The 27800-nt window shown below is 39.6% G+C and overlaps 1 protein-coding gene across 1 annotated transcript; it reads left to right on the top strand.

The window, feature by feature from the left end:
* Positions 1-299: 299 nt before the first annotated feature.
* Positions 300-27800, top strand: LOC139146342 (protein HEG homolog 1-like). Its single transcript, XM_070717748.1, has 15 exons — positions 300-413; positions 8339-8434; positions 9248-9528; positions 10256-10552; positions 10655-10837; positions 21782-21876; positions 22046-22230; positions 22947-23018; positions 23256-23376; positions 23732-23905; positions 24177-24252; positions 25038-25182; positions 25368-25417; positions 27389-27486; positions 27687-27800. Exons 3-9 carry the CDS (start codon positions 9399-9401, stop codon positions 23332-23334), a joined length of 1041 nt encoding a protein of 346 aa, XP_070573849.1. The 5' UTR covers positions 300-413; positions 8339-8434; positions 9248-9398; the 3' UTR covers positions 23335-23376; positions 23732-23905; positions 24177-24252; positions 25038-25182; positions 25368-25417; positions 27389-27486; positions 27687-27800.

Genomic DNA, 27800 nt, shown 5'->3' with positions numbered 1-27800 from the left:
GAATTTGTCGAGAGACGAATATTCAAAATGTATACGAATATTCAAAATGTATACAATTGATGTTATGTGCAGGTCATCCCGCCATGTCTACAGGCAGTTATCTTAAACAAAATGATACTTCTCCAAAGACAGGTTGGTCGCGAAATTAAGGATTGTTGATCAAGTACCTTTAAGGAGGACAACCATACCAACAGACTTTAATATCCGCAATAATAGAGTTTTCAAAAATCATCGCTCCACCTACGTTTGGTCACGTGACGACTCCACAGATCAAGAGCGTGTGGCATATAATTAGTCTTACTGAACACGGTAGTCTGTATTAGCCATGGCTACTGAACGAGACACCATACGACGATGCAGAACGTTCCTGTGGCTGTTACTGTCTGTCTTCATTGTAGACGTGGAATGTCAAGGTGGGTTAGTGTTTGTATCATGCAAATAAGGAAAACGATTTCAAAAGAATAGTTCTTTGTCAGCTTATTTGCCATTTTCATTATGTGAAAATGTCCCAGGCTTAATGTCGGCAGAGACTGATTTGAGTAATTATCGAATTTACTATGCATTAATAGAAAGCGTTTTTTCCCCGAAAACAAAGACAATACACATGACTTTGATTTTTCATACATAAGGACAGCAACTTATCGACTTATATCGATTGAACGAAACATTACGAAAGGAAGCCGATGTCTGACACCTAAACCGTTTGACACAGCACGCACACATGCATGCATGCATGCATGCATGTATGTATTTAAATATGCCTGCATGTATGTATGTATGTATGTATGTATGTATGTATGTATGTATGTATGTATGTATGTATGTATGTATGTATGTTTATATCACTGTAGGTCATGTGACCTATGGTTCTTGCAGTGCATTTATTCTCGTAAACTCACACGGTTCCTATTGTATTTATGCAGATAATATTATCGGCCACACTTCTTTTTCATTTGTTGATAAGATATCACTACACTTTTATGAATAGAGATAATTAACATATCAAAAAGAATGCTGATAACTTATCAACAAATGAAAGAAAGGGTGACTGATAACAAAATCTGCATACAGGTAGAAACCACCTGATCAGGATTCTAACCATTCATACGTATATACAATGAACACAAAAAACCACGTAATTTTTGAAAGACATGTAATGACAAACACTGTCTAAAAATGGATATTCATCTTTTTCGAGCCATGTACAATGTGAATCAGAATAAAACCTGTAGATTACTTTAGACACGTAGAAATATACAGCGCAACTTGGCAGAATTGACTAAGAAAACTTTCTCACAACTTACGTTTTTTCTTCTCGTGTGAACAGCTGTGCTTTTTTTCTGTGGACCCGATACCAAATTTATCAATGTTTTCCATAATTCCGTGAATTGTATGGTGGAAATCCTGAACAATGTGCGTCTTTGTGTTCATAAAATTCGGTCTCGCTGACGACATTCGTCATGCAAATGCTGCGACACAAAGCTCTCGAATTTTGTGATGTATATTGTATCCAATCCACTCGACAAGCTTCAGCCACGAAACTACAGAGCCAGAATTGAGTTCCCTCGCTTCGATATCATACGATAGTGCAGGCACAAATGTGAACACTTCACTACTTCCACCGCCTGATTTACTGACACGTTCATTCCTCATCCGACCCCAGGTATCGCATACTGTAACACCCGAGTTGGTCGCTCTCATCGCTCTCATCGTGTTCTCTGGCACACGTGAACGACTGGAGCTGCAAAAAGTGTTCGCTCTTGTTTTTTTGTTAGCGTGAATCCTGCCTCCTCCGCTATTTCCCCTTTGGTATCTGCTTTATCATATTGTGATACAAAATGTTCAATATCACTGTCATAGTCGGAAATATCGGAATTTTGAGCACCTTCCATGTCTACACTCCAGTAGCATATGAAACTCAAATAAGCCAATCAAAAAAGTAGCCCATTCAGCAACACCTGCGCTTGCCACGGACTATTATAGTCACGCCAGCGGCTTACTGACTACGCATGCGCTTATTCATAATATACTATGCGAGTAACCGGAAGTGTACCCTTAACTTCTTTCATGGGCGCCGCCATGTTTTTTTTTTGAGTACTCGTAAATAAACAAAAACGAAACAAATTACTATTATATAACATGCCTTTTATAAAATATACCTCTTTTATTAGCCAGTAAATGTTATTATGCACCTTGTCGCTGATACAAAATATCGTTAATATAGATAAAGGGAGAAAACTGTCGTGCATATGAACGGGGGCATACGCAAAGAATGCTGGGATTGAATTATAGAAGCGCGCCCCCTGTGTCAATAATTAGATTCAAAAAATTGCCAGTTTTTAGACGGAACGCTATAGTTTTCAGCTTGCAAGTGGAAGGTGGGCAGTGCGGTTACCATTGCAATGATAATGATTGGATAATACGTCCGTTGTTTATCGCAATAGGCTGTTATCATTGTAAAAATTGCCAATTTTGTCCAAAATTTTACACGCTACAGAAAATCTATACCTGCCCTGCTGCAGGGTTTTGACGTCATGTACGTACGTGAACTGCTTTCATCAGAGGGAAACTGGGCATACTTGTTATATAAACGTTTATGAAGTAACAATTACAGTTTATCATGAATCAATACAAATAACATTGCCAATCTTTAATAACCCCTGGCGCGACACCAAGGGCTGAGCCCTATATAATATTATAAAAATCGGAATGCAGCGTGTATAAATGAACCAATAAGAAAACAGTTTCCTCCCACAGCGATGCTCTGTTCAGTACTTGGTTCTAATTCGCATGTAAATGAACGGTCGTCATTCAAGTGACATTCGAAATGATGGCAAAGGCAACCATCGCAATTTTGGCCAAATTTGTGTGTGTATGTCGTGGTATAAGTCGGTTATCACAACTCATAACGATGCGTTTACGGTTGTTGTCACGACACTTTTGGCCTTGTGACTTTTACAAACTGATGACCAAAAGTGTCGTGATGACAACCGTAAACGCACTGTTACTCGTGCGATAACCTATTGCTATTTATAAATGTATGAATGTTTATATTGTGTGTAAATGTGTATGTCCGTCCACATAATAATCTCGAAACCAACACACCTGTCATCTCAGTATTTTGTGTACATATGCATCTAAGGTCGGAGAAAGGAGTTCGTTCAAATGAACATGTCAGTGTCGAAACTCTGAAATGAGGTAAAAAAAGGCAAAAGATTGCAAAGTGCTGGCTTTATATAAATGTAGGTAAAATTGGATTGAACTTAGTATGCTGGTTTCTTTAGGTAACCTTAGTTAAATTTTACTTGAATTATAGCGAAATGTGCTTATTTGCATTTTTGGTCAAAAATATTATCTGACGCTGCTCGTCCGTCTGCCTTTTAAATTTCAATGCAAATCCCCAGGGATGGCGTTAGTTGGGTTTGTTAAAATTGTGAAGGTGTGGTATTTTCCCTGGAACAGCGTGTCAGATTGCATTGAAATTTTATATGGAAGTGCTTAAGTATGATTTATATCAGTCTTCTAGAAAGCGTGACAAAACCTGCCAAAGTTTATTCTACCACAATTTGTTGCTGGTTTTGGTAAAGAAAACCCAAATCTTTTATTATTGAAATTTAGTCCGATTGCAAAAGTCTTGAGAACCGCTGCACTCTTCACCTTTGTATTTGATATGTAGATATAAGCTGAACAGTAGATGGCAATTGTTGAAATGAAGTCATCATTACCAAAATATGCAAATGAGCAGAAAAATATTCAATTCCTAAGAACTCAAAATCCCAATAACTAATGATCAGATTGCTTTGAAATAATGCTTCAAATTACCTTAGATAGATGAAGAAATGTTTGAAATTACCTGAGGTAGACCTAACACGTGTTGGATATTTGTGGGCTGATGATTAGCATGTCTATTTTTCACGAATATTTGTGTCATTGTTTTATTTTGATAACGAACTCTTCTTCTCTTCGATTGCTCGCCCAATTGTTTTGAATTTTGGCTAGGATAGGGCAGAGTTGTTGTCTCCCAGTTGTGTAGAAATTATAGCAAAACCTGCCAAAATATATCCTTGAGAATACTTTTTATCAGTTTTCATTACCCGTAACTGCTTGTCCTATTGCTTTGAAATCTGGTCCGCAGGATTCTTGGTGTTTTGTCATTTTGATGTATAAACATGCAGTGAAAATATGGTTGATTTTTGACAAATGTTATCATTGTTGGTCTCCTGTTTGCTCAGAAACCATTCAGCTAATTGCAAAATAGAAGTTAATTAATATTCAACCTTGGCCGCTGACAAACCATGTTTTACAAAAATTGTACCCCGGCAGTACCCATATCGTTTTTCTAAAAGACGTTTACAGCTTTTTCCCATACTAAATTAGACGTATTCACTGAACGGCTGAGGATAGCTGAAACGTTAAGTTTCCACATGTCTTTAATAATGGAACATTTACCAAGTGTGAACAGGGAGGTAATAAGACAAAAGGGGAAATATCGGAAACAAGCCAGCTGTTGAACACATACTTTGCTATTTCAACTATACCTAAGCACTCTGATCAATTCTTATGTATATTGTTTTGTAGTTTCAAGCGTCATATCATGAAAAAATGGCCAAAGTTACAATCTGTGTATTCAAACATTTATCTGTAGTAAATGAAGAACACTAATTCCAGCTATGTTTGATCTGTCATCGTTCAATGTGCTGATTTCAAAATGCAAATGAGGCTGGGAGATTACGGAAAATGTCTTTAAATTTCATATCCATGCACTTCTAACAGACCACTATTTTCAAGGCAAAGGCACGCGATTAACTGTGTTTGGAGAAAGACTAGACAAGTTGTTAACAACACTAATGTATGGATTCTTTGCGCCAGGAACAGTTCGTGACTTTAAAACAATTTTTTAAAGAGGCAGTCAATCGGTTTTGTACAGAACTAGAGAAAATAAGATACCAAAGACCGAGTGAAAGGGAAAGAAACTGCCCGCCTGTGAAGTTTATGTTGTTCATTACGTTACGGATCTGTGAAGTGAATGTTTAATGGAATTAAGGGAAAGCTACGGCGAGACGTAGTCGGGTCTGTGGTGTAGGAAATATTGATAGTATGATCCTTTGAAGATTACGTTTCAATACCTCGATGTGGTTTCTAATCAGTCGCAAAGAGTGTTTTTTCCTCAGTTTGTGTAGGGATAGTTTTCTTTTTACAGCTAGTTATGTTGTTCTTGCAATAAAGAAGCTATATTCGTCCTGGGAAGTTACGCAGCGCGATTAGATTTGCTCTTCGTGTTTCTTTGTCCAGTAAATTTCATTTTGAATGTGTGTCTTTCAGTGTTTTGGTTTCTTTCGTTTCTATGGTTTATAATTATGTGAAAAAATTCTTTACTATTTCACCTAGCTCTGGCAGATGTTTGATGAGAGTCTCTATGAGGTATTTTGTTTAATTTGTGGGCAGTATTATGTTGTAATAAGGATGAGTTGTCTTTTCTCATCCTTTTTGGTATTTTGCCTTACATTTCTGAGTAACGGCATTGTGGTATATTCTGTATTGTTGTTCTGGAAAGTTACAGAAGTGATTTTAAATTAACAAAGTTGGCCTGTATGGCACCGTTTTCTGAAATGACGTCCAGAAGATTAAAATAACATTTTATATACACACTATACTGACTGGTGTTTTTGTGGAGCTTTTGGATGATACGATTATATTCTGTTAAATCTTGGGCCCAATCCACCAAGTGACATTGATTATAAGTACTTAATATTTTAAGTATTTTAAGTATTTTCCGACCTAGATAATCTCCAAATTGATGTCTTTCCCCATCACTCCACTTTGTCGAGTGCTTCCACCATACTTGTCACTTCCAATGGCATCAATGTTTAATTACGAAAAGCTGTCAGCAGAGTTGTGTGCTTGTACACAGTTGAGCATCTCCGCATACTTATTTCTATGTAGTACATTTTTTTCTGTAGTGAAATCGGGATATGCATCTATGTAGTACATTTTTTGCGGTAGTGAAATCGGGATATGCATCTATGTAGTACATTTTTTTCGGTAGTGAAATCGGGATATGCAAATGTAATGATTTTTTTGGTGAATAGTCGGCTTACACTGAGAGGGTGTGCATGATAGCTAGAAAAGCAGTTGATCAATCATCGATCATGCTCTATTTGGTTGGCATATTTAAAACTCATTACTATCAGTTAGACTTTATAGATATTGCTGGATATAGCTGTTGCCTACATAAACAGATTATCAGTAAGTAGCATCAGCAGAAATTTGCACGAGAAAATATTTTCGTGTAGGGTAAAGATCTAGTAAACAACATCATGTTCATCATTTAAAAGTATAATGGGTATATGTGCAGACACAACAAAAATGTCATCTCTAAAGATAGCTAAATCCCGCCATAATCCAGCCAGGTAAAAATATGGTTTGCAGTGTATTTCTTATTTTTCATCATAATAATGCGTATTTAATATTTGGAAATGTTTGTCATTGTAGCTCGAACAATTTTTGAGATACCCCTTGATTCTTTGAAACGTGGTTTGCAGGGTTCTAAAAATGCATATACATATCTGGTGCTCAAGACTCCTTGGTAGATTTAGATCTGTGTTGGCCATTTCCCTATTCGGCTGTGGCACTGCCATTCATGTTTAATAACATGGAAGCAGCTGGGTAGATATCCTTGTAGGAGTGGCAGCTTTGTTCGCACTTCTAGCTTGTTCATCCTGGTTGAGGGAAACTATCTTACTTGAAACCGTGTATAGCCCAAGACTACAGCTTGTATTCCATTCATTTCAACCTACCACATCTGATCAAATGTGAGTACAGTGTCCTCGATGCTCTATTTTTGTTTTTAATGTGACTCTAAATTACTGTCTGTATAACGGCACGCAGATATATCATGAATTACATTTAACTTTTCCAATCCACTAGTTTCTTTGCACCAATACTATTGAACAAGCCGTAAGTTTCAGATTTCGATTGAGAAACGTATTTAGTTGGTTTGATTTCTCAAACATCTAAATATTGAAAATTATTTCGGGCACATGTTCGAAAAAATAATGATTATGCCTATTATAAAATTGTTCATCTTTCATTTGGAATGACGGAGCGGAGACGTTTTGTATGTTGGGAAATAAAACCAAGGACATGTGCTTTGAGTACTTTTGAATAGATGAGAGCAAGATAATTCCAATTTGTTTGTCCAGATGGGGCTTTTATATGAGGCTTCAAGGCAGCGTGACAAACCATCACTCAAATTAATAATAATAATAATGGAATAGCAAATTTAATTTCTCCAATGCAATGCACGATGATGAATTGTAGTGACATTAACTGGACACTAATCACTCAATTGACGATATTTTTATTATGCCCTTTATCCTTAATGAGTGTGTTTATGATAAACCCTATGCAATATTAAATTAATAAATACAGGTGAAAATTGTAGAAAACCTAATATGTACTTCGCTTTTTGTTGTGGTCTTTGGTTGTAGTTGTAGTGTTTAAAGGCATTAAATGGGAAGTTACAGGACCGTGGGCACACAATAGAGGATTACTGCTTACGCAACAATTTGCATACACCGGGCGGGAATTTTTGAATTCTCTTGTAAACGATAGTTTATCATTGGGTAAACACTATCTGTTACCCATTAGGGGGATTTAGAGCATTCAATTATAACCTTCTGTCTGAATATCGCGGTCTTCGCTGAACATGATCATATTCCGTTGCCGGGAGAACAATAAATCGCCTCCACCGCCGTGTCTGCCATACAGTCTGTGCGAATACCCAAAGGAAATAGAGCGTTTTATAATACTACAGGATAATGACAGTAATATTAATATCCAGTTTAGTTGCTTAATTGAATGAATAAATCATAGACGACATTTTCGCTCACTATTTGGCAACATAGTGCTGGCAGCGGTCAAACTGCCTGCCGCCAGTTTGCAGACTATGCCACGGTGACACGATGCTGGCCACAGAAGTGATAGCAAGAATCTTGGCTGCAGCGTGACGTCATTAAGGTGATATCACTGGTGTTACATCCTTGGTGACGTCTACGTATTATGCGACGAAAAGTATAACTAACAGTGTTGCCATTCATGTATACAGAAACTTTTCGAACTTCCATAGTTAGTTTTCACCTCGTTGTGACGCAAGAAGTCGTCTCTATTGCAAAAGACACTCTCTGTCTACGCTTTTTTGGCCTTAATTCAAGGGGATGCTCCACCCAACACAGCGTATTTTGTTCAAAGATCAAAGATCTGCTTTTGTATCAGCTGTAATCGCAGAATTAAATTGCTGCAGAAACTTATGACAGAATTATTATTTTTTTGTGACAAGAGCCGCAAGTTGACTTTGAAAATCTAGGGTGTTGGAAGGACATGGGACGAAACAGAACGATTCCAACTTTGGAAGAACTAGACGGTATACTAGATGGTAAGTATAAGAGCCGTGTTGATCCAGTCAGAAAATGCAAAGAAGCTGCCCTGGCTAGAGGTTACACAGTGTTTGCTGTACAACATGAGGGATGGTGTGTATCAAGTTCAGATGCTGGTATTTACCTCTGATATACTAAAGTTACGCGCACGAGGGGCTCGCCGAATACTACAACTGAACGATGAATTTTATGGCTGGTATGATGCATTTCATACAATTATGAGCTCGTGTCGTAATTAAAAAACACACTGACCCCCCTCCCCACATTGGGCATTTAAAAATCAAAGTGATTCCTGATGAACCTGCAAGTGTGATTGCAGGGGTGAAAATCCATCGCCCCAGGTTGAAGAAAATGACTCGTCTCTTATACGTGTTAAGCAAAATATGGTCGAACAATTCGATTCGCAGGAGTTAGAATGCCCAAAAGCTGTTTTCCATGCTATAAATGACCAGGAAATTAGATAAGTATTTAGTTTTTTCGCAATCTTCTTTTCAAACACCACATTCTTTTTTCGGCAAACGGAACGTCAAGGTCGTTGTTAGACCATTTTCAGTCTGATCACTGCGTATTTTCTTTGGCTAGGGTATTGTATATATGAGAACTTACAACGATTGACCTACAAATGATATGAAATTTAACGGAAAACAGAAATCAAGAGATGATATATGCGGTTAAAGTTGAGCTTTATATGATTGGTTTATTTCTCTTGGCCAATTGGTTCATGAGTTCTAAAATATTAAAGATTTGTTTTTGTATCAGGTGTGATTGTAAAATTAAATTTAAAATGGAAGTATTATCTTTTTTCTGATCAGCGCCGCAAGTTGACATAGAAAATCTGGGGTGTTGGAAAGATGACTACGAAAGAGCGATTCCAACTTTGGAAGGAAAAGACAGTAGACTAGATGGTAACTATTGGAGCCGCATTGATCCGATCAGAAAATGCAAAGAAGCTGCCATGTCTAGATGTTACAACATGGGGGATGGTGTGCATCGAGTTCAGATGCTGAACACAGCTATAAGAAATACGGATCATCTGATGCCTGTCAAGAAGACGGTGAAGGTGGATTCTGGGCAAACAATGTGTATAGAATAAGTATGTGAACTTGGATTCTGGGCAAACAATGTGTATAGAATAAGTATGTGAACTTGATTAGAATGTCTTACTAAACCACATTTGCATTTATCGCAATGAATAATAAAGACATAGTGCGTATGAAGGAATGTCAGCCCTGATTCTGCCAAACTCATATAATGACAACTCTTGTCATGCTCCGATATATTACCAAGCTCGTTCATTATAACCTATATTTGTTGTAAGCATTTGTGTCAGGATCCGTAGATAGTCAGACTCTATGCTTTATTCACATGAATTCAGAAGCATCAATGTCTTAGCTATGTGAAGTAAAATGGTTTCCGCTGATTTGTTTTAGGAAGGTCTTCGAAAGAGCGCAATCTGCAAAATACATACATGAAAACTGTACCTGGATGCAATTTGTGGTTTGGTATGATGTATTTTATACGATTATGAACAAGTGTCTTAATTAAAAAACACAGTGAGCCCCCTTTTGATAAGTTCAAAAACACGGTGATGCCCCATTACCAAAGTCAAAATATATATTCATTCATTTTGTACTTGAGGGACAAAAAAAAAAACCAAAAAACGACTCGTCCCTCATACGTGTTAAGCAAAATGTGGTTGAATAATTTGAATAGCGGGGGGGGGGGGGGATATAATACATTCCCTTGTTGTGTTTTACACAAACAAACTCCCCCATATGACCATTGCTCATTCAACTTATACGCGTTCTCTTTTATCCAAGATCTGCTGGGAACTTCAACCACTTTGCACTCCGAGATCAATGAATCTTCGATCACACCACGTAATTCGGTGGCTCAATCAACAACAGACAATAGTCATACCACTAGCGTCGGTAGCCTTCCTACGGCCGAAGACTCATGCACTTTCAACGCCACAGTCTCAAGAGGAGGCACGTTGTTACATTTGAACAACGGAAGCAGAGTGTTATTTGTTTGTCCGAAGGGGACGAAAATTGTCGATTCACTCATCAGCATATGTAATGATGGAAAGAGTATGAGCCCTCATCAAAAGTGTGCTGGTAAGACTGACAATTCTCAACTTTCACTGCCTTAAATTGTAAAGGTTACAATTTTTTCTGTCCTTGTTTTATAACTTCTCTGTGACGTTTCCTTACTGGCAGACATCAATGAGTGTGAGAACGACCAACACAATTGCAGCTTCAACTTTAAATGCCACAACACTATTGGGAGCTACCTGTGCCTATGTAGTGATGGATACAGACAGGAAGGAGGACTATGTATACCAAAGCGAACTTTGTCAGTAAGAGACGGAATTGAAAATGAAATGGGTGAAAATGACAACAGTGAGTTTGTACATTTTACCTACCACTTGTGTATATGTACCCAATGCACATGAGACTGTCTCCTAGGGAGCCTTGTGTTATTATGGCCAGGCATAAGCTTGCAAATTCTTCCTGCGCATCAGTCATGAGGCATACAATAAGACATCAGTGGATAAGAGATTTTTCAAAGATCCTGCTCTTCTTCCAGGACTTGTATACAGTATGTAAACTGTATACTGTGTCTCTGAAGGTTAAAAAGTTCTTCATCACTAGTGCTGCTGCCAATTCCATGGATTATAACATTGTCATTACCTTCCTTGACAAAAAGCTCTGAGTCTGATCACTGTCAAAGTCTATATTTTGAACAGTTTTAGAATAATGTATGATCTTTCTTTTAGTTTCCATGTTTTCTGTTCTCTCCTGAGTGCATCAGGGTAACTGCTTTGATTTTGTCTCCTTTGTTCCCTTTGTATGACAACCGTGACGGAATAGATATTAGACGTTTAGACTGGCCCCTGTTCGCTTGGCTTTGCAGTTGCTGGCTTGTGTTGGTCATCGCACTCGCCCCACGATCTACACGACAGCCTACTTCTAACATGACGAATTGCTGTTCTGTTTTTGATATTTATTTGCCCACAGACTTGGAGCTAGTCTAGTATTTGTTCAGTTTTTGTACTGATACTGTACATATCATGTACTTCTCAACAGGCATTTAACCAAAACCCATGTGGCAATTTCCGTGCTTCTTTTTGGACTACACATACTGGTATTTCTGTTGATATACGTCTTCCTAGCTGATTGAATACACTTTAATATCCAACCACATTTCCATCGGGGGAAATTGTGCATATACATATAGGTCCATTTTTCACAGGAAAATGTTGCATTTAGAGTTCCCTCATATTACAAAAATACCCGGTTATAGGTTATGAAAGGGTCAAATAGTCAATGTACCGGCCTAAGTACTCACCGCTCCTTGGGTTACTATAAGGAAAAGTAAACTGAGCTACGGTAAAATTAAAGGTGCTTGATCAAGGACATGCTACCTAGTGGAATACTCTAGCCACAATTCTGTAATGCTCCCTGAAGGCTTAGGATACTTTACTTTACATTAAATGCACATATTTTATATTTATTTTAAGAGTTACAATATAAAAAGTTATATCAATGTATTCTTCCTTACGGCTAATTGACATTAAAATTAAAGTCATGAAAACTTTTCATATATTCTAGCCTTTGTGTTTATTTGTCCAGATGACTCTGAAAACTGGTCAGATATCAAGGATAGTGCTATGCAACAGCACAAGGGGAACCTTTCAATGTATGCAAATGCAGCAAGTTTTCAATCGGGTTCGAACCCACAACATACGGCATCAGTCACCTAGCGGAGAGGCCACAAAGAGAACCACATGGCTAAATCCCCACTCTCAAAAAAGAGTGGTTCAATAGCCGGCTAAGTTGTTACATTTTTCTGACTGAGACCGCTCCACACGTTGTAGAGTTCGTGAAGCACTCACTCACGCATGCTCACTATCACACATCGCACATACAAACTTTATCGAAGCGAAGAAACGAATTCATCGCAAAGTTTGAGTTTAACATTCAGCTTGCACCTAATCATAATGTTACTTCAGCCAAAGACTGATAAGAATTTATCATTGCCCTAAGCGAGATGATGACCAGGGGTAGCAATTTGATTGATCACTTTAGAATCGCGCAACCAAGCCTCCCACCCCTTCACCAGAAGCATTTTAATTGGCCAAAAGACCCATTCCCAAACCTCTCTCCAAGAATCTTGTGGATTGAAAATAACAATGTTAAACACATATGAAATTAAAAGTATTATCATACAAGATACAACAATCATGTTTGTATGCTATAAATGTTAATGACTTATGGTGAACTCAAGAGAGCTCAGAGGTAACAGTGCACTTTGTAGTTAAGCAGTGTTCATAACTACCGAACCACGACGTGAAAGTGCTGAAGCAGTGCTGCATCTGTAGAAGGAGATATTTAATAAGCTGTCCCTTTGTAGGAGGTGCGAGCATCAAAGAGAGTATATGAGGCTGTTGTGCCAAGAGAAGAGGATGATAGTAGGGGAACAGGAGGAAAGAAATGACAACGACATTAAAGCAGGTGGATGGTTGTTTGCTTTATTTATCAACATATTGTCCTTCTATCTGCAGTGGGTTGAACGACTAGTTTTAGGAAGAGTATAGCCATCTGACCCCATAAGTGCTTTATTAAACCTGAGAGAAGAGATTCTTCCAGAAATGCCTAGACCAATTCCAGAGGGTCAGCAGTTTACTGATCTGAATAGCTAGATCCCAAACCCAGTTAGGCTTCCAGACGATGAGTGGGCTGAGATCTCGACTACACCAAAGATTAGTTTAAGGTCGATGGTGCCACTGTGATCTTCTCTATATTGAGGGTGTAAGCAGAGGACCTGCTTGACATCGGGGACATTGGGAGCACTGATGCCATGCATGCTTGGGCCAGTCGACTGGCCCTTGATATTCGCATGACAATCGAGAGGGCAGCAAGGCTCCTTAAACCTGATCCAGAGAGCAAATTCATTCTGATATCTGGCAGGTCACCCAAGAAGCTACCAAGGATGAGCCAGTGGCCTGGCTTGTGGGAGGAGGTAAAGATCGACGACTTAAAGTAAACCAGTTTGTACTCCAAGATGGCCACACTTACAGGACTCAGGAAGCCCATGACAGATTCGGGAAAGTTTGTGATGACCTAAGTGATCCAGCAATTGGTAAGAAAACTTTAGGTGAGAAATATGTGGCCAGCATCATGGCCAAGGAAACGAGCAGGTGTAAGCCGACCAAAGCCAGCTTGGAACTTGATGGACTACGACATGAGGGACATTGTCAGCATCGCCATGAAGGCCTGCTACTCTGCTTACTTCCAAGGTCTGGGTGAAGCCAAGCCCCATTTTGAGCATTTTGGACATCCAACCCACTGGAGTGGTCGGAAAGAGTGGGCCCAACATGATCATCTGGGACGAGATCTACACCATATTTTTGCCCATTCTGCCTGGCTAAAAACAGGGATGAGCGACTTATTTGCTGTGGTGACCAGGGTCAACCACTGCCAAATGCTGGTGACACATGAGATGTCACACAACTGGCTGTATTGGAAGGTCAACCACTACAAGGAGGTTGAAGTGGCCCATAGAGTAAAGGACCTAGCCCTCAAGGTCCTGTGCCGAGAGATGTGGAAGGTGCTCCCGGCTGCTGAGGATGGGTCCGGTTTACACCTGGTGATCTTATCATGAACTTGAGAAAGTTCGTGACCAAATGTAGGACCTGCTATTAAGGGCCATAAGGACCACTTTCAAGACACCCTTATGCCCTTCCTGCACTATCCCAAGGACAGCCAGAAGCAACACATACAAGTCACAATCCTTGGCACTGACCACATAGAAGAGCTGGGTCTGAATGTGATTGTGGTTGTCAGCATAGAGTCAGCAGAAGAAGCCATCCAGACCAGCAACTTGCACCTCGGTTACACCCTTACAGTCTTCTCCAGCCAGGGCCTTACCATTCACACCCCCAAAAGGTCTAGATCGTCGACGACTATCTCAAGTGGTCGACAATGAAGCCCCTCACCAAGCAGCATGCGACTCTACAAGGCTATAACAAAAATGCTCGTGGCCTACATGTGCCAGGACTAAGCCAAGGGGCTTATTTAGTATGTCGATCACATCCTGCATCTCAAGGAGGCGCCCAACATATATCTGCTTTGCTGCGTACAGTATTGAACTCCTATAGGCTTACCAGCCCAAGGTTATCCTGCAGTACTATTTCAGTATCGACCACCTAGACAGCACAAGAGACCCCACGGGTGACAACATAACATTGACCTGTCTTGAGTGTAACAGATACAGAGGGACAGTAGTGCTCAATGCTTGAAAACCCCAGATGGTGGTAGTTTGGTGTCAGGGGGCTCTGCCAGAAGTTCCTAGGACAAACTTCCATTGTGGTCTAACCTAAGTACAGCACAGGCTCATCAAGATTAATCATGTGAACGGTCAAGGTAGTGATGGGATCTATCACAAAGTGACCAGTGCCCTATAGCTCACTAGGCTGGTATATGTAACAGACACCAACCCCTGAAGAAAGTGTTTTCTTATGAAGGTTGATTGTATTAGCTGCAGACGCAGATTGGGATTTTGTGCCAGTGCTCTTGCCTTTACGGCTTTTTTCAAGGCCGAAGGGAACCATATTTCTTGATGCCCAGTCAAGCTCCAATTTAACCACTCTATGATTCCTAGGTTCCTGACCTCGACATTATGCTTTGAGAGTGAAAGTCAGTGACCAAATGCAGGACCTGCTATCCAGTGCCACAACGACCACTTTCAGTGGTTTTAAGAACAAAACTGACAATGATGTCGATCAATGCTGGGATAGCTGCAGCATTTGTTGCAGCCAGTCCCTTCAGCCAATGGCCCAGTTATTTGACAGCCTCTTTTGCCATGTCATATGCTTTCCCCATTTGGTCATCGGCTAAATCACCATGAGATGGGTTACTGCCTTTCACACCTTGCAGACTGCCGACTATTCATAGACGAGGGCAAGTGCTGTGATTGCTAGTCCCACAGCAATTAGCAGCATTCGGATGGCGAGTCCTTTCCATTTGAACATCTAGCTCTGTCAAAGTGTAGTTTTAGAGCTGGGTCGTTGAGAACATCTTTCAGTGGCCTTTTATGAGCCTGTTTTTTTTATAAACTCCCAAATACTTGCCATAATGCGCCTCGATGTGGATGCTCTATTCTTGCTAGTTGAACTTGAAGCTCAGGTGACAGCTAAGAGTGTCCACCAGAGGAGGCTTAGAATTCTGTCTCTCTCAGCATATAGCTCAGCCAGAGTTTTGTTTGCAAGGGTTAGCTCATCTTTGGAAGCTACATATTCAGGTTGAGATCATTCGATTGAGCAATCCTGTCCTCGATTGCCTGGATGTTTTCTGCATTGCTGGTGGTGTCCTCTCCGAGGTCTGTCAGGTAATCTCGCTGTAAGCCTCAACTTCCTGTTTATTGAGATCTACTCACATATGGATGTCAGTTTGTCATTCTAAAGTTGTGAAATGGTGCAAGCAATTCAAATTTACCCCTTAGACAAGGTCAACCACTTGTATGGAGTTTATCAGAAGAAATTAGCCATCAAGCTCACAATTTGCCATATGGCACCACTTACAACAGCAAGCTCGTTAGCAACATTTAATGAGAAATCAACCTGGTGCTAGCTGCTCAACAAATAGTCTTGGAGGACATCACTTATTGGGGTTAACAACTGATGAATATCCAGATACAGTATGAAATGATCAAAGATAGTCTGGAGGACATCACTAAATGGGGTTACTCACTGATGAATATCCAGATACAGTATGAAATGATCAAAGCCTTGGCACCATAATCAATGAGAACGTTAATGTCTCTCGCCAAACTATCAAACTGCTCATGCTATTCACAAAGGTGCAGGTGCAAGACTGGCTTGACAGTGAGCTGTTCCTGAATGCAGGCATTTAAATATGTGTATATAGATATAGATAGGAGGGGTCATGAACAATAGTGGTCCAAACATTTCTGGAAAAGAGGCCAACGGGCACTTTGCAGAGAGCATCGAAAACAATGACATCAATGTTTCTTAGGCAGATTTCTTGAAGAACATGTTCTGCCTGTTCGTTAAAGTAACACGCTTTAAGCTTGAAAAGTTCAATGGCAATTGGCCTGAGAAAGATGAACATAAAGGTTGAATTCAAGCTGGAATTACACCAAAAAAACACAGCGACAGCAGACCATGATGAGAGGTTGCTGATGCAAGACTACGTGCTGGCCAGTGCGCAGGGCAATTGAACAAAATCGCCTTATAGCAGTATCTTCTTCTGAGTATAGACTCGTGCAGCTCACAGTGGATGGAAGAGATGGATAGCAGATTGTGAGTAAAGCCGCCCTTCAACATGATAATAACTGGGTCAACCTGTTGCAACAAGACAGAATACCTAATTGGCGTGTTGATGGGGCCTCATTTTTGGAAGTTTGCGTACATCATTTTCTAGTGCTACACTTTCTGGAACATCAAAACCTATATAAGAGATTCCTTTTCACCAACGATGACATCGCGATCCCCTACAAAATATGCAAAGGAAGGCCAACACTGATCGTTTTAGATGAGTGCGCCATGTCAAAAGATATGAAGAAGCAAATCATCGAGATAGTCAACTTGGGGTTTATTGCCCGGCACGACCGCCTCAGATTTTAGGTTCTGATGCAGCAAAACACCAGCATCAGCAAGGGATTTATAGAGAACATCTGGATGCTGGTTTTTCTACACTCCAAGCAAAACAGACAACGAAAGCATTATGAAAGAATACAGAATGGAGTTGACAAAAAACAAGAGAAATGGCTGCTTCGCCAGCTAAAGGGCAGAAACACAGGCTGAGGCACCCTTATAAAATTGTGTGGGGCTGCAGAGATGAGGACCAGTGATCATGAGCGCAGTAGCTGAGGTACGCCTAGGCCCCAGCACCACCTCTGCATCACTTTGGGCCATGCTATACCAACTCTATACAAAAGAAGCAAGGGAAATTATCGAAGTCGACGAGCTGGGAGTCCTAATCAACCAATAGCCTCATACTCCTAAGATTGGTAGCCCACTTGAAGCAAAGTACATTTATATAAATATCAAACATACAGACCTGCCAGAAAGTATTTACGCACCTAGTTTCAGCAGTGAAAAAGTTTCGAAAGTAATAAATAGCACACACTGTACAAGGTTTTCAGGAAAAATTAAACTATATTTCGTAAATAGGTGACAAATGAAAGGCAAAAATCGTAAAATCTTTGATCTTAGAACAACGCAAGGCAAGAAAATCACGGCATGAAAAGAGCTGTATCTGATAGTCTGAAAATCGTTCGATTCTCTATGGGAACAACAACGCTAAAGAACATGAATATTAATGAGGTCAATCGAACGTTCGTACAAACTGTCAATAATGGGTATGTCCACCCCTTCGCTGGATGACCTCTCGTAGTCGGCTCGGCATAGTATTGACAAGTTTCCGGCAAATACCTTGCTGAAAGTGTTCCCACGAAGTGACAATACGGTTGTACAGGTCGTCAACGCTGTGTATCGGACAAGAATGCACTTCCAAATCGATCAACTCCCATAGGTTTTCGATCGGACTCAAATCTGGAGAGTGTGCCAGCCAATCCAACGTTGAAAAATCGTGAAATGGATAGCCGTAATCCTGGGGGTTTGTTAGAAACGATTTCACATCCAAGGCAGTGTGTACAGGAGCATTATATTGTTGAAATATAAAATCAGGCCCAACAAGTCTGAGTGCCGATGGTAGAATTTCGTTTTGGAGTATGTCTAAATACTTCCAGCGATTCATAGTGTTCTCGACACGAACAACCGAGCCAACGCCAGCAGCTGAGAAACATCCCCAAACCATTACGCTACCACCACCAAACTTGACAGTGGGATTGATGCAGTGTATTTTGTGCTCCTCGCCAGGTCGCTGTCGTACGTAAACTCTCCCGTGACTTCGAAATACCGTAAATTTCGACTCGTTGGTCCATATAACACGGGACCACTGAGCCGGTGTCCAGTTCACATGACGTCTGGCGAATTGTAATCGTGCTGCGATGTGCCAGGGTTGCAATTTCGGCTTTTTCTTTGCAACACATCCACGAAGGCTAGCTCCTCTGTAAAGCCGTGATTTCACTGTACTCAAACTCAAGCGTTTCCCGGTGTCCTCATGAAATTTTGCACGGAGTTTGCGAGCTATGGCGCGTAATCCATGCCAAAATTAATACCTTACATTTTGAGCCAAACTTCATTCAACTCTCGCTCAGTGCGACCCAACTGTGGCCACCTTCATTCAACTCTCGCTCAGTGCGATTCAACTCTCGCTCAGTGCGACCCAACTGTGGCCACCTTCATTCGGCTCTCGCTCAATGCGATTCAACTCTCGCTCAGTGCGACCCAACTGTGGCCACCTTCATTCGGCTCTCGCTCAGTGCGACCTAACTGTGGCCACCTTCATTCGGCTCTCGCTCAGTGGGATTCAACTCTCGCTCATTGCAACCCAACTGTGGCCACCTTCATTCGGCTCTCGCTCAGTGCGACCAAACTGTGGCCACCTTCATTCGGCTCTCGCTCAGTGCGACCCAACTGTGGCCAACTTCATTTAACTATCGCCCAATTCCATCCAATATTGTCGCCAACCTATCTAACTTTCACGAAACTCAATGCAACTTGTGTAATGCATTCGCTTTCCGCCGCGACTCGTTTGAATCATGCTCCCTAGATTACCTTTGAAGCTCAACTCATTTGATGACTCTGCATTCGTCTTGCTTTTTGAGCTGAACGCATTCGTGTCGGGGGATATTCCGTGTTTGGGGGGGGCTTGGTTGGGGCGAACCATTTTTGAAATGGGCGCCACAGCATGTGATTCAAATGAAGACACTTTTGAGTTGAAACAAATCACACGTGATTTAGAGTCCATTGCATTTACTTTAATATGTGAAGGTGATTCTATGTTATGTTAACGACTCTGATTTTACTTCAAATTGACCATGCCAGAATGTGGTTCATGGCAGCCAACCCATCATTAAAGTGACCGACTTTGCCGTACTACACGAGACGTCACAGGGCGTCATAGTGACGTCACATGACGTCATTAATATATTCATATGTTTTCTGTCATTGTCCTGGGTGATCCAAATATTCAACCCAAAAGTCTGTTGCGGAAGTCCAGATTTACAGTTCCAACAAAGTTCTTGTTATCATGTCATCTAGCTATATAAATAATTATGTTGTCTTCAATGGATTAGGAGTTCGTTCGCGCAAATATTGTTTCCAATAGCAATACATTAAACCAAGCGACGGTATACCGCTCAATTTCGACTAGATCCCTTTTAGAAAAAATTTAACTTATTTTTGTATTACATTTTTATTACCACGAATGTGATGTAAATTCTCCATTTACAAGCAAACAAAATTATTATTATTATTATTATTATTATTATTATTATTATTATTTTATGCTCTCGCTATCACTCTTGCATATGTCGTGAATTGGTCAAAATCTCGATGTATACCGTTGCTGGGTGTGCTTTATTGCTTAAATATTTAATACTGATTATTAGTCTGAGAATAAAATGATGTCATTCTTCCCATACCCGTTGTATTTAACAGAGTTTCTAATTCTGTTTTGATTTTTTTGATTTTTCTCCCCTTTACAGTAATTTTATTCTCAATGTACTATTTCCCTAACCAACTGTAGGCCTACTGTGTAAGTCTTCTCATTCAAAATGTCCTTAAACTTCATAATATTAGATGACCCATTTTTTTAATGATATGAATATTGTCTGTTAATTGTAATAGAATCATAGTACCAAAGATATTGCTTTGAAAGCTGTTTCCGAAGTTACGAGTCGCATTGAGTTTCGTGAAAGTTGGATAGGTTGGCGACAATATTGGATGGAATTGGGCGATAGTTAAATGAAGTTGGCCACAGTTGGGTCGCACTGAGCGAGAGCCGAATGAAGGTGGCCACAGTCGGGTCGCACTGAGCGAGAGCCGAATGAAGGTGGCCACAGTTGGGTCGCACTGAGCGAGAGTTTAATCGCATTGAGCGAGAGCCGAATGAAGGTGGCCACAGTTGGGTCGCACTGAGAGAGAGCCGAATGAAGGTGGCCACAGTTGGGTTGCACTGAGCGAGAGTTGAATCGCATTGAGCGAGAGCCGAATGAAGGTGGCCACAGTTGGGTCGCACTGAGCGAGAGTTGAATGAAGGTGGCCACAGTTGGGTCGCACTGAGCGAGAGTTGAATGAAGTTTGGCTCAAAATGTAAGGTATTAATTTTGGCATGGATTACGCGCCATACGCGAGCTGTCTCGAACCTGTCAGCCAGACTGGACCTCACCAACATTCTGTCTTCCCGTTCAGTCATGAGCCTCGGGCGTCCAGACCGTTGTACGTTGGCCATGGTACCATGTTGCGACAGTTTTTTGATGTTGTACCTTACACTGCCTTCAGATATGCTCAGCTGCCTTGCGATTTCCCGGTTTTTGACACCCTGAGTATGAAGTGCCTCTATTTGTCCTTTCATATATTCCGGAAGTTCGCGAACTTTTGGCATGCTTCAGTCACGCAATGTTTACAAACAGAAATTATACAGTAACCTCCGACGACCTCTATCAGAATATTCATAAGCAAGTCTGGCAGATTTTCCCGCCCCAAAATTTAATCAGAATTATATTTAAAAAACCCTGATTGGTCGATATTTGAATATGAATGGAAGAAATTTAACCGCATGGACTTTGGCGCCAAAGTTACTTATATGCAAATGATATGCAAATGAGTACGTCGCAATTGAAATTTCCATAGGAAATTTCGCTATCTTGAAAATACTCGCCGTACGTTTGTATTTAACGTCCAACAACAGATCTGCATTGATTAAAATGGGTTAAACCTTCTGCAGATCAATTATTTTTGGAAATAAGTCACATTGGTGCGATTTTTTGAGTTATATTTTTTGCCAAATGTTTATTTTTGAGGTGCGTAAATACTTTCTGGCGGGTCGATTGTTAATAGCTTTCCAAATAGCATTCCATGTATTATGATTTGATATGTATGGAACGTAATGAAGCAGTATATCAGTGAAATCTTGGCTGCTAATACTTGCAAAAAATGATCCTCTGCCAAAGGCATTCTTAACATTTCATGACCCTTCAAAAAGTCCCTGTGAAAAAATGCAACCCGCACCAATTTAGTTTATTCAGTAAGTTTACCCGATAGCACATTGCGGGATATATTAATCAAAGCTTCTAGCCAGAATATTGATACTCTGTGTACCAAATATGAAAGGATATTGATTCACCTAGATATACACACCTAACTTTACTGGTTTTGTTTAATCTCTGTCTTGATTTCTTTGTTTCTATAGGAGTAATGAGGCGATTCTGTGATGTTGACGGTGAATGGAACGATCCGGACACAACTGAATGCAAAACAAAGGAACTTCTAGATATAGCAGAAAAGGTTTGGCGAGCAAAATTTCCACTCACTCAAATATGCTTATATACAAAATCATTGGGCTTTTTAAGTTTTTTTAAACAGAAATCCTAGATTACGTAAATAAGAAAACTACCAAACAAGGAGAGCCAAATATACAAACAATATCCAAATATGGATTTAAATATTAATGCAGGTTACCAAAGCAAGAGATGTCAGTGACGCAGTGGGAATTATTCTGTCAGTTGCACATTCCCGGAAATCACAAAACACAATCTCCGCTGGTGATATAGTGCTCATCTCTAAAATGTTGGCGAAGTTGGCGGCAATGGTTGTCTCCTTCGAGGACTCGAGCTTAAACGATACGAAATGTACATTAAGGTAACTTGAAAAATAACTTACAACACTCCTAATTTGTATAATTTTCCAGAGAAAATTGGATGACAATGCAAAATGACAAAATTTTGACGAGGAAATTTGACAAACTTTACACATGAGTATGCCATTGGTTAGGCAAAACGTCAAATGGTCGAATAGTTGTTTTGTATACTTATGGTAGAACGCATCTCGAAACTAATAGACTTAAAATTCTGCTAAAAGTTTCCCCAAGGAAAATTTGAACCTAACATGATTTTAATTAATTTTGGAGGACAGGATATTGTAGTTATGTCGGTTTAATCAGCAAATTAACCTCATCTAGTTTTCGTTGTGTGTAATGCACTTGTTTTAATGGGTTATTGTAATATTGCAACTTTTAGCTATAGGGCACTTTTTAAATTTAAATATATTTGAACAATGAAAAAGACCTTATTTTCCCAGATTAGTTAAGATCGCATTACCTGTTCAGTCTCTGTCAAAGTCAAAAATAGAAGTAAGGTGTAAAATGTTGGTACTAGAGAAGCAAATTACCTATTATTCACCAACACTTGATATTTGCAATATTTTGGAAAAAAATGATTTCACGAGTGGAAGTTGATAACTTCATTTGTCGAAGGGTTTCCAAATGAGCCCATACAGGAGACCAAGAATTGTAAACTCATAGAGTCAGAATATATGTAGGAGAGGCATATTCTATCTCAACCAAGGTTTCTCTACAGCTTTTGCAGTGATGAACTGTGCCAACTTCTGACTAAAGATCGTTGTCTTCAGTGTGGAAAGAAATTCGTGAGGTAAAGTTTCTTGTTTTCTACATTCTCCAATGTCAATGTGAAGAGCCAGGGAAATGTTTTGAGAAACAGAATAGTTTATTGATATGTGCCTGCTTATTTCTTCAAACTCCCTTTCTCCATTCTTTTCATGTGTTGATGTCTATATCTTGCATGGGAGATTGGAAGAAGTTGGTCATGGAATATGCGAACGTATTCAAAATAAAATATTTTTATATATATATTTTTTCGATTGTGAAGAGACTCGCCCCAGACAAGGGAGTTGTTACCGTATTTACTGCCCGGGATTCGATTGGTACGACGATCTACGATTTTATGATGAGGTCTGGACAGGATTTTGCCTCTTCATGCAGTTTATTAGGTAAATCGATTAAACGTTACTACTTGACGTTCAAAACTGTACTAAATCTTCCCAATTCCTCTCTCTATTTATGCATAAACACGATTGGAACTAATTTGGGATTATTGGATGGTGAAGTAATGCCGATTTCATCTACAAATATAATCTCATTTGACTTTCTCTTTACATTACACACTTGATTTTATGAATAATTTGCAATATTGCAACATGCAGCTATACGGCACCTAACACTTTTGAGAAATTTGAAAAATATGAAAATCCAATTTTCCCAAATTAGTTCCAATCGTGTTCATAACAATTCTATCTATCGGCTAAAAACATGATTTATTTCATTTTTTAATTGTTACTGTGACAGATTTCAACGGAATCTTTTTCAAAGAAAGTGACAACCTTGTCGTTGGACAGTCTCGGCACGATAATTCAACCAGGCAACGACGGCTTGTTCAATGGAATAGTACAGTGACTAAAAATAGCTACGTGTACTTGACTAAATACACGCTTGACAAGCTACATGCTACAACTTCAGAAGGTAGGTTAGGAAATATTCTGCACACGGTTCTGTTGAACACATCACAGAAGGAAAAAGACATTAAGCCCGGATGGTGAAATGATGTAGGCGAGGAACAGAAAAAGAATATTTAATGTACGTTTTCATACGATGTCTCATCAATCCCGAAGGGATTATTACTAAAAATGATAGCTATTTACAATGGGACCCTTATAAAGTTATCTTTTGTGAGAAATTATTGGATTTCATAGTACAGTGAAATAATGCCATACACTTTACTGCAAACATCCAGATAAACCACTGGCACTAGTATCGTACATCTACAGCAATCCGGGAGACCTTATACCAGCGAATGCTCTGTCAACAAGGTCAGTAAGCTCTGAGGGGAGTGAGGTTCGTTAATATGAGTGGACCTGTTATCCTTGTCTCCCCTCGACCCCGAGGCATAACTAGCCCCTCTCGGTATCACATATAATCCTTTATTAGTTAGGCATGGAGTGAACGTCTCAATCTTGAATTTTTATGACCTGATTTGGCTGACTTTCACTGGTCTGCAACTCAACTGCCACCTAGCTGTGTAAGGTCCGCATCCTGCGACAAAACATGACATAAAGCTAAGCTTCATATTCGAACTTACAAATCACGCGAACGCGATTGTAAACCTGCACACCCTTGCAGTGAATGACCAAGAAAGTATGATTGGTTTCTTGTGTGGGCATAATGCTTCGGAAAACTTCAGAAGGCAACAGCTATTTAACGTAGAGAACACGCCCACCCGTACTTTTTGTTGGCGATGTGTCAGTGACAGCACTAAAATTTTAATCTGAATTTATCATTTCTTCAGATCTTCGTACTTTGAAAATACGGCTAGTTTTCAATCGGGTTCGAACCCACAACATACGGCATCAGTCGCCGAGCGGAGAGGCAACAGAGAGAACCGCTCGGCTACATCCCCACTCTCAAAAAAGAGTGGAAAAAAATAAATAAAGTGAAAGTTTATTTAATGTGGTGATACCGGTTCACATTGGTACTTTATGGTCTGAAAAACCAATTGAAAGCAGATACAAATCAAGATAATATCACTTGTTTGATTGTGCAACCAGGTAAAAACGTCAATATCAGTTTGACTCTGCTTTATCCCCTTGACCCCGAGGTCACATAGGCAGGAATGGGTGTCATCCATTACGGCAGTAAACAGAATCAAGAAAGTAAACACACCGGTCATATCGGTGTCAGTCTTTCCTAAACCAGTGGATAATATGAAGTTAGATATTCAGATGCGATTCTTTGAAAAGGAGGTAAGCTTTTCCTTACTCATCCAAACCAACAAAAGTTTTTTTATAATCATATGACAAAGTGTAAAGCTATACCTGTGCATTCTAGGATTTGTTATTACGACATTAATCGGGATAGTCTTTCTATATTGACCGAATGAGATAAGTATTCGCTTATAACGTGTTTCTCTTCTTCATGTCTTTCATAGGAAGGGTACTCCCCTTTTTGTTCCATCATGAAATTACGAGCTGAACACAGGTAATAAGTTCATTTATTTAGTGTCGTTTATTGTCGCATTTACCTGATAAGGGACGAATGCTATACACATCTCATGATTATGAATAACTAAGTAATGCCTGACAAGTTGGTTAAGATTTAAAATTTTGTTGCAAATTTGATCACGATAAAGAAGTACCTACTTACATCATTCGCCGGGAAGCCTTTACACCCAAATTCTGTTCATGTTTGGGCGTTCTGCTGTTGCTACACAATTAGTTTTGATAACCTTTCTGGACGAGTGCTTACAGTTATTGTTGCTCTTTTCAAAGTGTAGAGTGGTTATTGTTAACTAAAAATCGGACAAGTTCTGTAGTTTTGAAATGACCTCAACAGAGGGATAAAACTGCAGCAAGTGTGAAGGAATACAGTAAAAAATTGGCCGACTAGCGGAAAATACAGTACTCGTTAAAATAAAGAGCAAAGTTAAAACAAATACAGTAAAATACTAACCGACCAGCGGGAGATAAAACACTTGCAAAGCAGAGACTAAAATTTTAGTCTCTGCTTTGCAAGTGTTTTATCTCCCGCTGGTTGGTTAGTATTTTACTGTATTTGTTTTAACTTTGCTCTTTATTTTAACGAGTACTGTATTTTCCGCTAGTCGGCCAATTTTTTACTGTTTTTCTGTAGTTTTGTGTGTCCGTTTGTTTTTTGCAGCTATTGTGGAATTTCGATCATTGTATTATTGGTAACAAATTATGAACTTGTGTCTTTTGCAAATTAATTACGCAACTGCGACATATATAAGTTTGTGTGCAGCTTTGTATAAACAGATAATGAGTTTCGGGATTTAGGCCAACGAAAGAACCCGTTCTCTAATTATATAGCAAGGTGTAGCAATTTCACCTTGTTTTAATAATTTTGTTCCTGTATACTGCAATGTATGTGATGTTTCAGAAAAAGTAGCGCGAGTAGAGCTACGTGTTATATCTATGTTCCATGTAATTCATAGGATGCTAATTAGTAATGTTGTGGAAACATTCTGAAATCAGCCAGCTCCTTATGATAACAATTAAGAACACAAAAGATAATCCCATAATAATGAAGCAATATCAAGTTCCTCAACATTTTGCTGTGAACGATCTTCCGCTGTGCTCTACATTAGACTTGCTACCATAACAGGGAGTGGCTCAGCATATGTGATACAATTTGATTTGCACATGTTGACTAAAGGCGGTCGGGTTGTCTGAAATGCGTCACACGTCGACTCAGGTCGGTTCAGGTTTCCCTGTAAGCCAAGGTTTCATTTCTTTCATGCATCTTATTTTGAGTATGTGGAGTACCAATGGATGTAAAGTAACCCACAGTGACAAGCTGGACACGTTAGACTACGTTGAATGTGCATGTGCCCATCTTGGTAGCTTTGCTGTAATAATGACCATGGGGCAGAGTCCAAAGGTATACATGCTTTAAAGTTCTGCTCGTCAAGTTCATTGTCAATCGAAAGACACAGTAATGACAATGGTGGATAGTTAGTGCTTTTTACTGTCCAGTTATCCACTGCAATCAAATTTTGTAACTTAAGTTTACGTCTTTTAGTAAATATTGTACTGTTCCCGTGTTCATACACCATCAACAAAAAGGATACGTTTTCGCAAGTGCTGAATTTCCTCGATATGTGTTTTGTAGATAGTGTATGTTTATACCAAAATATTGATTGAGCACGAAACAAGAAAGAAGAGTAAACAATGAAGGTTATCCGTGAGATGACAATAAAGCTAAAGACCATGATAACAAAATATCGCTTCCAAGCTCTTGTGGGTGGATTGACAGAATTATCAGGTCACTGCAAATTTGCATATACCCACGCATGGTGAAAGATACATTTATTCCCTATTCGCCTTACGGGGTAGTTTTAGCGGCGCACATCTTTAGATTTATATCATGGCACCCTCCTCAGCGAAGAAGACTAACCCTTTTTACGGTTTGTTATCAACCAATCATTTTCAGCCATTTCTCGAAGCCGCAGCTGTTCCTATATTGACACTATGCTGTTCGCTGTCTTTACTGTTCATCGTTATAAGTTTGTTTGCTGTTTTCATGGCGAGGTGAGTACATTATGTAACCAGTTTTACGTATTTGCAACAGATGAGATTCCGACTCTAGCATTAATAGGTTTAATGTCCTGTCTTCAAATTGACTGAGAAAAAAAATAGTGACCAGCTTTACAGTCCTATAATATGCTTTAAGTCTGAGTGTTTGTTACTAACACAAACGTAAATGTCACTTCTTCTTCACTCCAATCCAGGCTGACATCGGACTTCTACGTGGTACTTGCCCAGGCTATTCTTTCGTTTTCTTTCTTCCCTATCCTGGTTGCCATGGACACTCTATTTGACAACAAAGAGTATGAGGTATACTT

Source organism: Ptychodera flava, chromosome 12 (assembly GCF_041260155.1).
Source record: "Ptychodera flava strain L36383 chromosome 12, AS_Pfla_20210202, whole genome shotgun sequence".
Lineage (NCBI taxonomy): Eukaryota > Metazoa > Hemichordata > Enteropneusta > Ptychoderidae > Ptychodera > Ptychodera flava.
The sequence above is the reverse complement of the archived record's forward strand: the minus strand, read 5'-3'. Positions and strand labels throughout refer to the sequence as shown.